The 16,261-nt window shown below is 33.6% G+C and overlaps 2 protein-coding genes across 3 annotated transcripts; one reads left to right on the top strand and one right to left on the bottom strand.

Annotated features, from left to right (window-relative positions):
- Positions 1-8,086: 8,086 nt before the first annotated feature.
- On the top strand, positions 8,087-10,792 carry LOC107889064 (zinc finger CCCH domain-containing protein 66). The gene has a single exon (XM_016813362.2). The coding sequence runs from the start codon at positions 8,463-8,465 to the stop codon at positions 10,488-10,490; it is 2,028 nt and encodes a 675-aa protein (XP_016668851.1). The 5' UTR covers positions 8,087-8,462; the 3' UTR covers positions 10,491-10,792.
- Positions 10,793-11,847: 1,055 nt separating this feature from the next.
- Positions 11,848-16,174, bottom strand: LOC107889065 (omega-3 fatty acid desaturase, endoplasmic reticulum-like). 2 transcript variants are annotated; one of them, XM_016813364.2, is made up of 9 exons: positions 16,016-16,174; positions 13,528-13,875; positions 13,348-13,437; positions 13,204-13,270; positions 13,037-13,129; positions 12,751-12,936; positions 12,593-12,673; positions 12,383-12,520; positions 11,848-12,290 (listed from the first exon to the last, which is right to left on the bottom strand). In XM_016813364.2, the coding sequence occupies exons 2-9, from the start codon at positions 13,851-13,853 to the stop codon at positions 12,105-12,107; spliced, it is 1,167 nt and encodes a 388-aa protein (XP_016668853.1). In that variant the 5' UTR covers positions 13,854-13,875; positions 16,016-16,174; the 3' UTR covers positions 11,848-12,104. The 2 variants fall into 2 exon arrangements, with proteins under 2 accessions (XP_016668853.1, NP_001313684.1); NM_001326755.1 differs by lacking the exon at positions 16,016-16,174 and having other exon boundaries at positions 12,105-12,290; positions 13,528-13,853.
- Between the last annotated feature and the right edge of the window lie 87 nt (positions 16,175-16,261).

Below are 16,261 nucleotides of genomic sequence, written 5' to 3'. Positions count from 1 at the left end.
TGAAAAAGGGGGGACTTGCATGTCAATTTCCCCCCCCATCTAGTAGTGGCCGGCCATGACATTAGGATGGACAAAGGGTGATGGGCAAAACATGTCATAGACATGTTGTGTTGGTGCATCATGGGAGGAAACAATAAAATAAAATAAGGAGTATGGGTAATAAAATAATAATGGAAAGGCAAATGATGACTCTTGGATTTTCTTTTTGGCATTTTTGAGTTAGACATTAAGTTCTTTGTGTAACCCATGACCAAAATTTAATGGTATGGTGTCTTGATGCATTCGGCCATGGTAGAAAGTAGATGTAAAATGGTAGTAAGGTGAAGTGCAAAATGTTAGTATTTGATTACTAGTGTATATATGCGTATTAGCCGAGTTTTGAACTTGAAACAAAATGATATATAAGCAATACAAGTAACTATACTTGTAGGAAGTATTAAGCATATAATCGGCCTCAACATAGATATGCATATTCGGCCATAGGAAGAAGATTGGTGTTGCATGTATTCGGCTAGAGGCAAGCATATTGATGCTTTTATCTTGGCTTAGACAATCGGCTAAAAGAGAGTGTGGGCTAATATGTTGAATTGATTTATGATTTCATATGTATGTGACTTTAATGTCTAATGTATATATATATGGGCTAAGTACCTTGAGTTCCTCTTTTGATGCTCAAATGATTAAATCAATTTATTTGTTAAATTAAGCTCAAGAGCTTAGAGGACCAAAGTTGGATAAGGGAAGGGAAAAAGTGATCGAATAGCCGCCGAAATTGTTTGACCACATCCGAGGTAAGTTTTAAGTGTTTAAACGTTGAGTAAATTCAATTATAATAGGACATGATGAGTTGGTTTAATAAGATATGATGTGGCCATGATATGTTCTAAGCTCAAATGGTAAGTTCTTAAGTGTTTGAGCTTGGGAATTTAAGGGTAATTTGAAATAGTCTGCTTCGGACAGCAGCAGTAACGTGAATTTAGAAAATCACCATAAATTTATGGACTTGAATTAGAGGCTGAATGAGACATGAAATTAAAGCTTAATGAGTCTAGTTTCTTATAAAAGAAACCGTGTAAGCAAAGGAATTTCCGATAATGAGATATTTAAAGTTGTGTGAGACGGTGTCGGAATGACTCCGAAATCCCCTGTTCTGTTTTTAGAAAATCATTATAAATTGTAAAAAAATGGTTATAAGATAAAATTTATATGCTTAGACTCCTTAATGAGTTTAGTTTCAAATGAAATCAAATACAACACATTTTGAATTCTGTAAAATGAGAAATTTGATTCGTAGTGAAGAGTGGTCAGATTAGTCAAATAGTGAAACAGGGGAAACTTTAAGAAAAATCTGGTATCGATTGGCCAAACCTAAAATTCTGGAAATTTTATGGATGGAAGATATACGAGTCTATATTCAGGAAAAATTAACGGAAAGTGATTTGGAGTTTTGTAGCTCCAGTTATAAATAATTTAGTGACTATTGCTCAAGAAAAACAGCTTGTGCTGAATTTGAGATTATGTTGTGAACCTTGATAAACTTGTTTTAGTTGCTCATAAGCTATTGATTAAACCCATACTTGAATTCTAAATCGTGATATTGTAAGTTTATGAGTATTCGAATATGAAATGATAGTATGGCGTAATGGCCGATGTGATGAATGTGAAAGTGTATATATATGTGATAGGGCCTAATGGCCGATGTGATGAATGTGAAAGTGTATATATGTGATAAGGCCTAATGGCCGATGTGATGAATGTGAAAGTGTATATATATGTGATAAGGTCTAATGGCCGATGTGATGAATGTGAAAGTGTATATATGTGATAAGGCCTAATGGCCGATGTGATGAATGTGAAAGTGTATATATGTGACAGGGCCGAGTGGCCAACGTGATGGATGTGAAAGTGTACAAATGTGATAAGTCCCGAAGGGCATTTGTGTCAGTACTATATCCGAGTTAAAACCCCGCAGGCTTTATGCGAGAATATTATCACTGATTAATGTCCGTAAGCTTCGTGCTCGTACTATATCCGAGCTCTAAAGACCCGATGACTACGTGTGGGGATTTTGTCCGGGTAAGACCCGATAACTTCGTGTGGAGATTATGTCCGGGTAAGACTTCGTAATAAGAATTGCTTATAAATATATTCAATGCGAAAGGTTAAACAGGTATGTACTCCAAGTTTATATGTGAGCTTGATTTGCACTAAATCATAAGGTAGTTATGTGATGCATACGAGAGCAATCTATGAGACTATTCCTATGATTATGTGACATCGGATCAGTGTGAGAGATTATGTGAAATCATACGATATATCTATGTCACATGAGCTCACTTTTATGTGAAAGTTTATCTGCCTATTGTATATGATGAGATGTGCATATTCAGTAAAGGGATGGTATGCCCGAAGGAAGAGTGAAATAAAAATACGAACAACTATGTTATAATTTGATTGTTATCTGTTAACACTGCTTAAAACTTACTAAGCATTGTAATGCTTACTCCGTTTACTCTGTTTCCTCTGTTTTATAGATCTCATTGCGAAGCTACAGGCTCGGGGATCGTCAGCAACTAGTCACACTATCACTATCCACTGTTTGGTACTGCTATGTTTTGGATTATCTTATGGCATGTATAAAATAGACTAGTGGCGGAAGAATATTTTGGTTAATGTATATAAGCCATGCGAAAATGGCATCTTTTGAATGTTTACTTAGAGAAGTTTAAATTTTATCTCTGGCCGTGCTTAGTACTTATCTAAATGAATGACCTTTATTTCAAGAAAAAGTTCAAAATTTTACGGTTCTGACATGAGTTACAAGCCCGGTAATGCCCCTTACCTATTCCGGCGACGGTCACGGGATAGGGGTGTTACATCTGCTACACCCATATCCTTCATAGCAAAGTTGTTTGACAAGAATTTCTTTGTGTTTTCTATTTGTTCCAAATTCGTGCCAAAAATGAGTATGCCATCTCATATAAGAAAATTATGACACCTTTTCCATTTTAAAATTTGCTATATATACACTTATCAGATTCATTTATTTTATAGCCACTAGCTAAAACAACATTGTCAAACTTTTAGTGTTATTGTTTTGGTGCTTGTTTAAGCCCATATAAAGATTTAACAAGCTTACATACCTTATGCTCTTGTCCTGTAACAACAAATCCTTCCGGTTGTTTCTTGTACACTTCCTCTTCCAATTCACCATTTAAAAATGCAGTTTTAACATCCATTTAAAATTAAATTATATATAGAGGTAAGTGATATTAATAGTCTAATTGTAGCAATTCTTACTACTGGAGCATAGGTATCAAAGTAATCAATACATTGTTTTTGTGTAAAACATTTGGCTACCAACCTTGCTTTAAACTTATCAATGGTTCCATCGACCTTCATTTTCTTTTTGAAGATCCATTTACAACCTATTGGTTTGGAACCCGGTGAAAGATCAACTAAGATCCAAGTTTGATTTCCCATTATTGAATCCATCTCATCATTTATTGCTTCTTTCCGAAAAGCTGAGTCTTGAGATTTCATTGCCTCTTCAAATGTAATAGGATCAAATTTTGTATTATAACAATAAGGTATCTTATTACATATACTTTCATATTTTCCTTCTACAAGAATCATAATAAAATCTGGTCCAAAATCTTTGACCTTTTTAATCCTCTTACTTCTTCTTAATTATTGACAAGATTCATCATTATTATTAATTTGTTCCAATGGAATCTCATTCTCATTTAAAGAATGAATCAATTGTTGTGGCTGTAATTGTCTTGATATAGAATTAAATCTATTTTCATCAAAAATAGCATTTCTTGATTCAATAACAGTATTAATTGAAATTGAATCATTTGGTTCAATTACCATGAACCTATATGCCTTGCTATTATGTGCATATCCTATAAATATGCATTCAATTCCTCTTTCACCTAACATTTTACGTTTAGGTGTTGGAACTTTAGCAATAGCTCTACAACCCCAAATCTTCAAATAATTAAGGTTTGGTTTCCTTTTCTTCTATTGTTCATAAAGGGTTATTTTAGTTTTTTTATTAGGAACACTATTCAATATATGACAAGCTATTAGAACAGCTTCTCCCTAAAAACCTTGTCCAAAACCTGAATATGATAACATTGAATTTACCATTTCAGTTAAGACTATTTTTCCTTTCAGCTACACCATTTTGTTGTGGTGTGTAAGGGGCTGAAACTTGATGGACAATCCCAGTGGATTCAAATTAACTTGGATTATAGTATTTTCCACCTCTATCTAATCTCAGGCACTTGATAAATGATTCACACTAAAGTTCAACTTCAGATTTATAAACTTTAAATTTATCAAGCGCTTCATCTTTTAAATGCAATAAATATACATAACAATATCTAGAACAATCATCAATAAAAGTAACAAAATATTTCTTTCCACCTAATATAGGAGTATTATGCATGTCACATAAATCACTATGTATCAAATCAAGCAATTTTGTTTTTTTTTAACCTTAGGGAAAGGGTTTCTTATAATTTTAGTCAACATACATGTATTGCATTTTTCACTATTATTATTAAAAACAAGAATTAAATCTAACTTATACATGTCATTCAATTTCCTATATAATTCAAATGATCTAATCTATAATGCCATAAACAAAAAGATTCAACCATATAAGCAGAAATAGTATTTTTATTCTTATTAATAATATTCAATTTGAACATACTCTCATGCATATACCTTTTCCCTACAAAAATTCCTCCCTTAGACAAAATAAACTTATCTGCCTCAAAAACAAGTTTGAAACCAAACTTATTTAGCAGACTTTCAGACACTAAATTCTTTCTAACTTCTGGTACATCATATACATCATTTAAGGTTAAAACCTTTCCATAAGTGAATTGTAGTTCAACAGACCCTTTGCCTTTAATTTCTGCGGTGGAAAAATTTCTCATGTACAAGATATTGTCATTTTCACATTGTGTGAACTTTGTGAACATGCTTTTGTCTTTGCACACATGTTTGGTTGCTCCAGTATCAATCCACCATGTATTATCATCTTGTGTCATATTAATTTCAGATATCATTGTAACGAACTTTTCATTATTATCAGCCTTAGAAGATGATTTCTTCTTTAAAAATTGACATTCATTCTTGAAATGTCTCGGCTTACCATAATGATAGCATGAGCCCTTTTATTTCTTTTTGAACTTAGGTACTCTATCAGTCTGATTGAACTTTCTTTTGAATGGTTTAATAGTCTGTACTTCCTCCTTAACATGCATTTTGGCATTTTTAGAATTTAGATTCTGATCTTGCTTTCGATATTATTCTTCAATACGAAGATGATTTGCCAAAGCCTCAAGAGATATTTCATCTTTCTTATGTTTTAGACTTCTTTTAAAGTCTTTCCAAAATAGAGGAAGTTTGTCTATTATGGAGGATACAACAATCATTTCATCCATTTTCATATCATATTGCTTGAATTGATTCAACATCTTTTCAATATCATGGAATTGTTTCATAACAGAACGACCATCAACCATTTGATAATTATTGAAATGACTAACAAGAAATTTCTTACTTGTAACATCTTCGGTCATGTACCTTGTCTCCAATTTGTCCCATAATTCTTTAGCGGTGACTTTGTTTTGGTAGGTGTTGAACAAACCATCAAATAAACCATTCAATATGTGGCCTATGCACATATAATCAACATTGTTCCATTTTTGTCTTTCTTGTGTTACAGCAATAGATTCGTTTTCAGTCTCATCAGGTCTTAAAGTATCCAAAACATAAGCAATTTTCAAACTTGATAATAAGAAGTGCATCTTTTTCTGCCATCGTTGAAAATTGCCTCCATCAAACCAATCAAGTTTGACAAAATTGGAAGCCAACTCCCTTAGTGTTCCACTTTCATGAGTTGTAGTAGTCATCATGAGATATAACCTTAAAATTGTTAGTACAAATCTCCAGTGAGGAAAATCTCGAACACACAAACGGAACTCGAATAGAAGAAGAAATAGGAAAAGGCTCCAAGGCGTGTATCAAGCCACTATCTTTAAGGTTATATTCGCCCTCACCTATCTTCGGTGTGCAAATGAGTTCCAAGCAAATTAACCTCGAGGATACAATGAAGCCAATGACTATTTGCGTTTTGGACTAACGAGAATAGCCCACTACACACTGAGTAATGTATGACATGAAACTCAATTTCTATAAAGTATTTCTGCAGTAATACTTTATAGAATAATCTAATAATATTAGAAAATGAAAGAAGGAAAGAAAGAATATTAGCATTTGTTGGTATGATTTCCAAATGAAATCTCATTCCTATTTATAGGAATTTTCATATCTCTTCATAGAGATATCTTTCATCAATAGGTGTCTTTTTGAATAATAATGTCTTTAAAATAAACACATAATTATTCATTTAATTATAAGTCTTCAAATAATATTATTTAAATAGCTATAATTCTTTTTCAAAAAATTAAATAATATAATCTTTTGATTAATTACACCCATTCATTTAGAGTTATTGGAACACTATAAATATTTGAAAATGTTCCAACATATTTTATGGTCGCTAAACTAACTAAAAACTCGACTAAGGCAAGCGCACCTGTCGAACAGTAGTATAGTTACGGGGAGACCGAAAATATCGTATCCACAAGGACTAAAAGTACTAGTAATTACTATATTTTTATTATCTAGCCTAAGAATTTAAGGGATGTTTTTAAACTAAGACTAATTATCTAATTGACTTAAAATTATGACAGAGATGAAAGTTGAAAAATACTTTTGGAAAACCGATGGAGAAGACAATACCCAAGGAAGAATCCACTTAGACTTCACTTATCACTTCTGAATTAGATGATTTATTCACTTGACTTAATCCGTAGAAATCCCTGATTTATATTATTATCTCTCTCGAGACTAAAAACAACTGACTCTAGGTTGATTAACTAAAATTTCTTTCTAATTAAAACCCCTATTGTCGCATTAACTCGATTTATGGATTCTCTTTTTAGATTTGACTCTAATCCGGCAGATTTATGTCGTCCTATCTCTAGGATTGCATGCAACTCAGCTTAATTATGGGGATCTACTCTTAAACAAGGACTTTTGCTCCACTGAATAAGCACATCAAAATCTGAATTAATATCCTGAAATATTAAAATAAGGATTAAAACTCACAATTAAAAATAAGAACAAGTATTTATCATATAATTCGAATAGTAATAAGATCTGTCTTAGGCTTCATCTCCCCTAGGTATTTAAGGAGTTTAGTTCATAATGATAGGGGAAAACATCTCAAAATTGGAAAAACAACAAAACATAAAGAAACCCAAAGAACTTCTAAGGAAATTGAATGGAGATCTTCAGTTTTGAAGTAGATCCTGCTTCCGAGCTGATTCCGATGGTTGTCTTCGAGTATTTTTTTGCTTTCTACTCTGTGTGTCCCCTCTTGATCCTCTTCTAGGCTGTTTATATAGACTTTGGAATGCTTCAAAACCCTCAAAATTAGCCTTTTCCGAGTAGAATTAGACTTGGGTTTGACAAAGACACGGCCGTGTGCCACGCCCTTGTGAAGGTGCTCAAGCCGTTTGTAATTCTGAGTTGGTTTTTAGTCGACACGACCATGCCACACGGGCGTGTGGTTTACCCATATGAAAGTGCCTAGGCCGTGTGAAATACTGAGATCAACCCATTTTGTCTATTTTTGGCCCGTTTCTTAATCTTTTCACCTTCTTATGCTCACCTAAGTATAAAACATGATTTTAACGAATTAGTAGCATCAAATTCACTAAATCTTATGATAATTCATCCAAAAATATGTCAAGCATGAGGTAAAAATATGTATATATTATGGTTTATCAATTTTTTATCATTCACTTGTTCTCGAGACATGTTCAAAGGTATGTTCTTTTTTATGTTGGTGGCTTGTTTGTTTTTTTGTTTGGTTGGCGAGAAAATGTGTGAAAAAAATAAAAGAAAGATTCTGAAGTAATTTTGTTGTTGCCACCTTGGGATGGTTAACTTTTCTATATTACTACTACGTTTGGGAATATGGTTGGAGCTTTATTATAGTTTTTTTTTTCATTTTTCCAACCGTTTTTTTGTTTCTTATATGGTTAAAACTTTATGTCTTGGCTTTTAATATTTGGATGAGTTTATTTGTTACATATTTAATGGTTATAGTTTCTAGGGATTGGTATTTTATTAGTTAAATTGAATGCTTTATGAATAACTTATGGTGTTTTTCTGTTAATTTCATGAAGTTGTGGGGAGGGGGTTTAGAGTAGTTTCTCTCTATTTGTCCCTTTTTATATCAATTTCAACATCTGAATTTCTTCAACAAGTGAAAATTTCTCTTTCTTGTGTTTTTAATTTTATTTCTTCTGGAAATAAGAAAAATTTCCACGTGCAGTAGCTCAAATAAGGAACCATTTCAAACTCGCTTCATGATGAATGATAGCTCTCATAAAGTAGATAGGGTTCCTCAAAAGTTTTCTTATTTATTGGAGTTATCGGCTTCGAATGATCTAATTGGCTTCAGAAATGCTATCGAGAGAGAAGGTCGTGATATCGATGAGCAAAGCTTGTGGTATGGAAGGAGAATGGGTTCAAGGAAGATTGGGTTTGAGGAAAGAACACCCCTTTTGATTGCTTCCTTGTTTGGGAGCAAAGATGTGGTCAATTATATTATTGGAAGTGGTAGTGTTGATGTTAATAGGGCTACTGGTTCCGATGGTGCCACTTCTCTCCACTGTGCTGTTGTTGGTGGATCCTACAATTCAACTGAGGTTGTAAGAACCTTGCTCAATGCGTCAGCTGATACCAATGCTCTCGATGCTAATGGAAATCGACCTAGTGATTTGATTGCTCCGGCTTACAATTCAAGTTTTAGCTCAAGGAAGAAGATATTGGAGTCTTTGTTGGAAGGAAGTGGCAATGTTAGTGAAATATATGGTTTGCCTGCTGAAATAGAAGCTTGTAATTCAACGCGTCGGGTTTTGAAAGATGGAGTTGAGAAGAAAGAGTATCCCATTGATGTTACTCTTCCAGACATTAAGAATGGGATGTACGGGACAGATGAGTTTAGGATGTATAATTTTAAGGTAACACCTTGCTCCAGGGCTTACTCACATGACTGGACTGAGTGCCCTTTCGTTCATCCTGGGGAAAATGCAAGGAGACGTGATCCTAGAAAATATCAGTACAGTTGCGTTCCTTGCCCTGAATTTCGTAAGGGATCTTGCAAGCAGGGTGATAATTGTGAGTATGCACACGGTATTTTCGAATGTTGGCTTCATCCTGCCCAATACCGAACTCGTTTATGCAAAGACGAGACTAATTGCAATAGGAGGGTTTGTTTCTTTGCTCACAAGCCTGAAGAGCTTCGTCCTGTGTATGCTTCAACAGGGTCAGCAGTACCTTCCCCACGATCTTATTCAGCAACTGGTTCTGTTTTAGACATGGGCTCAATGAGCACACATGCCCTTGGCTCTCCATCTGTTATGATTCCTCCAACATCAACACCGCCCTTGACCCCTACCGGAACATCTTCTTCTACGACTGAAACGACATGGCCAAACCAGTCTAACATCATTCCAACCTTGCAGCTTCATGGTAGTAAGCTAAAAGCTGCACGATGTGCTCGAAATTTGGAATTAAACATAGAACAACTTGGGCGGGAAAGTCATCTTCGCCGGCAAAAACAACAACTAATGGATGAGATACCTGGTCTTTCTTCCCCAACCAACTGGAACAACCCCTTGTCCACTACTTCAGCCTTTTCTGCTTCTGCAGATCAAACTAGCGAATTAAATCGGTTTAAAGGAATGAAGCCTCTGGATCTTACTAGTTTACCACAATTACAAGGAATCTCACTTGACGCTTCGACTCATCAACTGCAGTCTCCCACCGGAGTTCAAATGCCTCAGAATATGGACGAGCAACTCCATGCTAGCTACCCAACCAGCCTAGCAGCCCCTCCTGTGAGAGCATCTCAATCCTTTAGGGTTGAGCCATCTAAGCCAACTGCAACTACAGTTTTGAGTCCAAGGCCAATTGCCTTTGCAAACTGGAGCCAGGGCTTTATGGAGCATACTACGGTAAATCATCATTTAGGGTTTTCTTCACCAGGTTCTTCCGCAAGTGCAATGCCTAGTAAATTTTCAAATTGGAGTTTGCTTGATGGAAAACTAGACTGGGGTGTACAGGGGGATGAGCTAAATAAACTAAAGAAACCTTCTTTGGCGTTTCAAAATAGTGACACCAATTTTGGTAATCCATCACAGTCAATGTCACCAACTTCGAACGAGCCAGATGTGTCTTGGGTCCAGTCTTTACTGAAGGACACCTCTTCAGAGCAGCTTAGTTTCGAGGACGAGCAGCAACAACAATATCAAGTTAACAGAAGGGATTCAGCGATGTTCCCTGCTTGGGTGGAGCAATCGTATATGGAGCAAGAGCAGATGATGGCCTAGACGCAAAGCTAGCCCCACCATTGTATCCTAAGTTAAACCTTACTAGATTTTTTTTAATTGGGGTTAATACAAAGTGATGAAAACAAAAGGTTTCGATTAGAAGTGATGAATGATTTGCAGAAGTGGGTAGTTAGGCCAAGTTGCAATTAGTCTAATTTCAGAGTTGTATTTATTTCAATATGCAAATGGAAGCAAGATGTATTGGTTTTTCTACTTTCTTGAGCATATATTTTTCACTTGGTGGGGTTGTACATATTTAATGTACCTGGAACAACTGCATCATTCAATGAATATATACATATTTTAAGTGGCAACTTGCTTATATGTTCTTTGTGCTTTTTCTGTATTGGTAAAGTGGAAGATCAGATAGCTTTTTCTCCTCTTTATATTTTTTTCCTGCAAATCAATCCCAACATTCCATATTTAGTTGGAAAAATAAATGGAAATGGATCTTTGGATGTGATTGTTGAGCAGAAGTGAGATTATTTTAAGTTGGTGTTGGATTTCTTAATCTTAATGGTTCTCTTAATTTAGTAAAACAATAAAATAAAACCATAATGTTCCAAGTTTGCTGGTTCTAAATATTCGTATAACTAGAACATTAGGACAAATCAAGTTTATGGTAATCCAACTTCTCATTTTCTTGTTTTGACTGACAGTAAATAAAATAAAAGTTAAATTCCATAAACAGTCCTTATACTATGTCTTCTTGACAGATTCATTCTCTATATTATTTTAATTTGATATGTAATTTTGAAAACATATGATGATCGTGACATGTACAGTTTAAAAAAAAATACGAAACATAGAATCAAATATAATATTTTTCTAAAGTATAATAATTAATTTGACTTTTAATATTTACTCATTTTGTTATTTTAGCTCTTATTCTTTTTAGGTCATTTTGACCATCAACTTTTAAAATTTAGTCAAATTATTTATTTTTGGACGGAAAAATTGGATAAACTGTTAAAATTTTAATTTACTACTATAATGATAAACTTTCTAAAAAAATTTATAATTTTTCTTTTTTGAAATTTATTTATTTTTTAAAATATTTATTATTATTAAGGTTGAATTTTTGTATATATATATATATTTATGGAGTGGATTGATGTTTTATAAAATTTAACCTAAAATAAAAATAGGTCTGTTCTTATTTTCTGGAAATCTCAGAAGACAGGGATAACTATTCTTGCCCCATGCCCTGGCTACTTTTGTGAAAGGCTGTAAGATCCACATGTAATTGTCGATTGCTATATATATAAAGGATGTAGATGACATGTGAGATCATGTGCTGATAATCAATCTATGAAATTATATTTGTTCAATGGAAAATATAAATAAAAGAATGAAAGAATCCAAAAGTTTTTATATTTTTTTATTATATAATAATAAAATTTGTATTTCATTCTCCTACAGTACCGTGTATATGTTTGGTAACAATAATCATGTTTTTGATGAGACTACAGGAACTTCAACCTTAATTATTTTGAAGACACAAAAAGAAAAAAAAAACAAAACAAAACAAAAACAAATACAAAGTCCCTTCTAAAAGCGAAAAGAATGAAGGCCCTTGTTTGTTTCAGCTCTATGATCTCTAAATAAAATGGCTCATGCGGATTTGGGAGGAGAAAACAGGTTGGGATCCGTCTGATAAAATACAATCTCTCCGCTGTTGCTCACGTAATGATCTTGTTTCATGCTCGACACTAGATTCTCTATTAAGTGAAACGGAATCGGCCCTGATTTCTTCGGCTCCCGGTAGTATTTTCCTATCACCGGTTTCGCTGCTTTTGTCTGCACCACACCCCGTTTTCAAGCTTACTGCTAGGTGATGGAAACATTTTGAGGAGTAATCTAAAATTAACCCAAAAATTGAGAATACTTACAGCTTCGACTAAGTGATAATGGGGGATCTGAGGAAAGAGATGATGAATGACATGGGTGCCAATGTCATGGTGGATACCATTGAATATACCATAATCACGGTCTATTGTTGTAAGCCCTCCTCTCAGGTAACTCCATTCCTGATAGTCGTCACACAAACAAAATCATTGATAGTGTCAAATGCAATGGAGGGGGCGGGTTGTAATTACTACCTTGCCACGATACCAAGGAAGCTTCTGCTCGTATCCATGGTGATGAAGGTAAGTCACCACATCCAGCCATGCCACGAAAATCTAATGGAAATGGTAACAATCATATATTCATTACTCAGAGATATATATATATTGTGAATTTGGTAGAAGTGGCATACCAAGTAGGGAACACCGTAGAGCTTGAATGTCATGGATGGACCGATTACAGAGGATAAATACACAAGGAAAACCACCATTGCTATCCAACAGGTTGTTGATGTCATTATATGTTTCCGTTCTTGGGGAGCAAACAAGTTGCTGTATGGGTTGAAGTGAGATCCTGTCTTTCCTGGACTTCTGTGCCACTGCATATCCAAAATTTACCCAATGTTTATTTACTTCAATCTTGTTAAATCATGACTAATTGTTAAAATCATCTTTTGCATTTCAATCAATGTCTCTCACCAAATAGACAGGGTATGCAAATAGGGGGAATGGGATTTTGAATCTCAGAAACTTGGTCCTGCTGCTCAAACTATTATAAAGATCTTCGGACATCTGAAATTAAATATATATATATAAGTTTGGTTTTCGACTGCATGAACTAACTGAATTCAATTCGATATACATACCGGAACCCAAGACTCATCCTTCTCCACATTTCCATGGTTTTGATGGTGAGTTCTATGGCTTATTCTCCTATATAAAAAATTGTTCAAATGAAGTTCCATAGTATATGAAGAACAAATGTTGAGCTAATCAATTAATGAACTTACCATCCATGGTAAGGAACAAGGATGGTAGAATGTAAGATATGTCCCATCACGTTATTAAGTATGGGATTATCAGAGAAGCTTCCATGTCCACTGCAAAAACAAAAACAAAAATCCCAGGAGTTAATTAACCGAAATGGAAAATGGAAGTGAAAAAGAGATTGATAAAATGAGTCGTTGTACCAATCATGTCCAAGGACAAAGACAGCCCAAAACATGGTCCCTTGGGCAACCCAGTAGAAAGGCCAAAAGAACCAGCTACGGAAATAAAGTGCAGCTGCTAAGAGTGCAGAGATGACAATGGCGTCCCTGAAAACATAACTCATAGACCTCCAAGGGTTCTTGACCCAACAGTGCTTTGGAATAGCAGCTCGGATATCATTAATACGGAAAGGAGGGGCTTCACTTGGATCGAACAACTTATCTTGCTCCTTCTTCATTATCCCATTAACATCCTCACCCTTTTTCTCCATTGTTTCTAATGATGTTTCCTTCATTGAAGGGCTCATTCTTTCAGTTCCCCGTCTCTATCTGCACCAACCCACACTCCAGTTTTAATAGGGCAGCAGCATAACAGTCCGCCAAATTTAAAATAAATAAATAAATAAAAAGGAAAAGGGTGTTTTCTCTCTTAAAAACAAACAATTTATATATTCCAGACATTCAGACACTTACTGTTCAACGTTGCTGGTCTCTTTTTTCGAATTACCACTATTAAATTCTCTTATTCAACAATTGTATGTATGTATGTATGTATGCATGCATGTGTATGTATGGTCCCGACAGATCAAGTTTCCAGCTAGTGTGGTATAATGAATATTTGTGTACGGATCAAAAACCCATCTCCCCATAAACCTCATTAATAGTTGCAAACAAGTGGGTTTAAAAACTTTCACCTTCCAATAATTGCACCTCTTCTACAATATGTTCAGTTTTTTTTGAATGATGGGTAATTGTTTAAAGGGATACTATTTACAGACGATTGTGAATAAAAAAGAGAAAAATAATTAATTTGAAATATAAGAAAAAATTAAAGAGTTGTGATAGAGCTAGGGTTTGGGAATTGCCATCACTATCATCATCTAGGGATTCACACCATCATTCCATTTGCAATGGAGATACATGTAACAATTAAAATGTTAAAAGGAGCATGAATTTAATACAAAATTCAATGATAAGAAAAAGGCAGACAATAAAGTAAAATTCCACTATGCATATAAATATCTTCTCTGTTCATTATAATTTAGTTTATAATTGAATTATTAGATTTGGGGTAAAGATGCGGTTGTTGAATATAGATATATATAGTGTGTGAAATTGCAGGTAGTCAGGGACCGTTGGGCGAGGCTGGTGGATGAATTTATAAAACTATAGAAAAAGGAAGCGTCAGTCAGCCTCATGTACTCTAATTTAATACCATTCTTAATATTAACCTCTATTTTTGTCCTAGGTCCCTGTACTGTGTGTTTCTAGTGAAATTAGTCCTTTGGAATACGTTTTCAGACTCACTTTATTTTCATTTAATAATACTGAAATGAATATGTGAGTGAGCTCAGTATTATAAATAAAATAAACATTGAGGGACTCAAGAGTAAAGTTAGGGTTTAGCTATCTGCCATCACCACTAAAATATTCATCTCTCATTTTCACATGTCATGTGCTGACCAACTCAAAGCCAAGCCCACTTAATCCTTCCTATTGCTTTGCTAGTTTTTAAAATCTAACCCTTTAATTTTATTTTAAAAATTTTATTTTAGTCTTTTTTATCAAATCACTTAACTTCACTAACATGATATATATGTGGATTACCACATCATTAATTAATTAATTTTTTTAATTTTAAAAATTTATAAATAATTATTAAAATTATTTTAAATTTTAAAATTATTTAAAAAGTATAAAAAAATATTTTTAATAGTTTTAAATTTTTAAAAATTAATTAATTACTGACATAGACTGCAAAGTTAATAGATACTGACATAGACTGCAAAGTTAATAGACTTTTAATTTTTTTATCAATTTTAAAGTGATTTGACAAACAATACAAGTTCAATGACTAAAATAGATGAAAAGTTAAATGAAGAACCAATGGCAAAGTTAAAAAATTCTTTTAAGGGGGCAAAATGAAAATTTAATTTTTAATAGTTTATATCTTTGTAATTTTTAAAAAAATTAAATTAATTTTTTATAATTTTAAAAGGAATTAAAATATGATTTTATTTATTTTTTTAAATGATCTAAATAACAATTTTTTTATTTTAGGGTCGGAGTCACTAGCAACCGGAGATTCACGTATGTGAAGAACTAAGACATCGGAAACTGAATGGAAACAATTTAAGATATTGGGGTCCAGACAATTTTAAGTAAAACATTAAATGCTCAACAAAATGTGGAGGTTGGAGAGGTGCCGGGGGAATTTAATATTGAGTCCCTCATATAAATTAAAATTTCAGTTTAATTTTTTGAACATTTTTTTGTCAGAATAACAAATTGTTCTGTTTCAAAAACAAATGATTTAATTTAGATAAAAACTTTTTAACCCTCAAATTCTTGATTAGTGCTCCTAAAAACAAAGCAAAAAACAAGCAGGAATAAAGAAAAATGATTTAGAAATGAAACTGAGACAGATTCTCACATGGAAAACAAAAAAAAAAAAGAATAGGAAAGGTACCCGAAAAAAGAGATGAAATTTGAAGCCACGATGTAGAGATTTAATGCAAACCAGAACTCTTAAGCACAATTTCTTTGTAAATCATCGAAGGGAACGACTTACCTTATGGTATCGTCGTTACCTTAAAGTTTTAAAGAAGGGGAAAAAAAAGAAATGGAAAAGCTTTTAACACCTTACTTGTTTTAAGACCTATTTCCTTGGTCTACCATTATTTTAGCCTTAAATGCCTAATCTATTTTCTTTTTC

Source organism: Gossypium hirsutum, chromosome A09 (assembly GCF_007990345.1).
Source record: "Gossypium hirsutum isolate 1008001.06 chromosome A09, Gossypium_hirsutum_v2.1, whole genome shotgun sequence".
Classification (NCBI taxonomy): Eukaryota; Viridiplantae; Streptophyta; class Magnoliopsida; order Malvales; family Malvaceae; genus Gossypium; species Gossypium hirsutum.
This window is presented reverse-complemented; position numbering and strand designations above follow the sequence as displayed.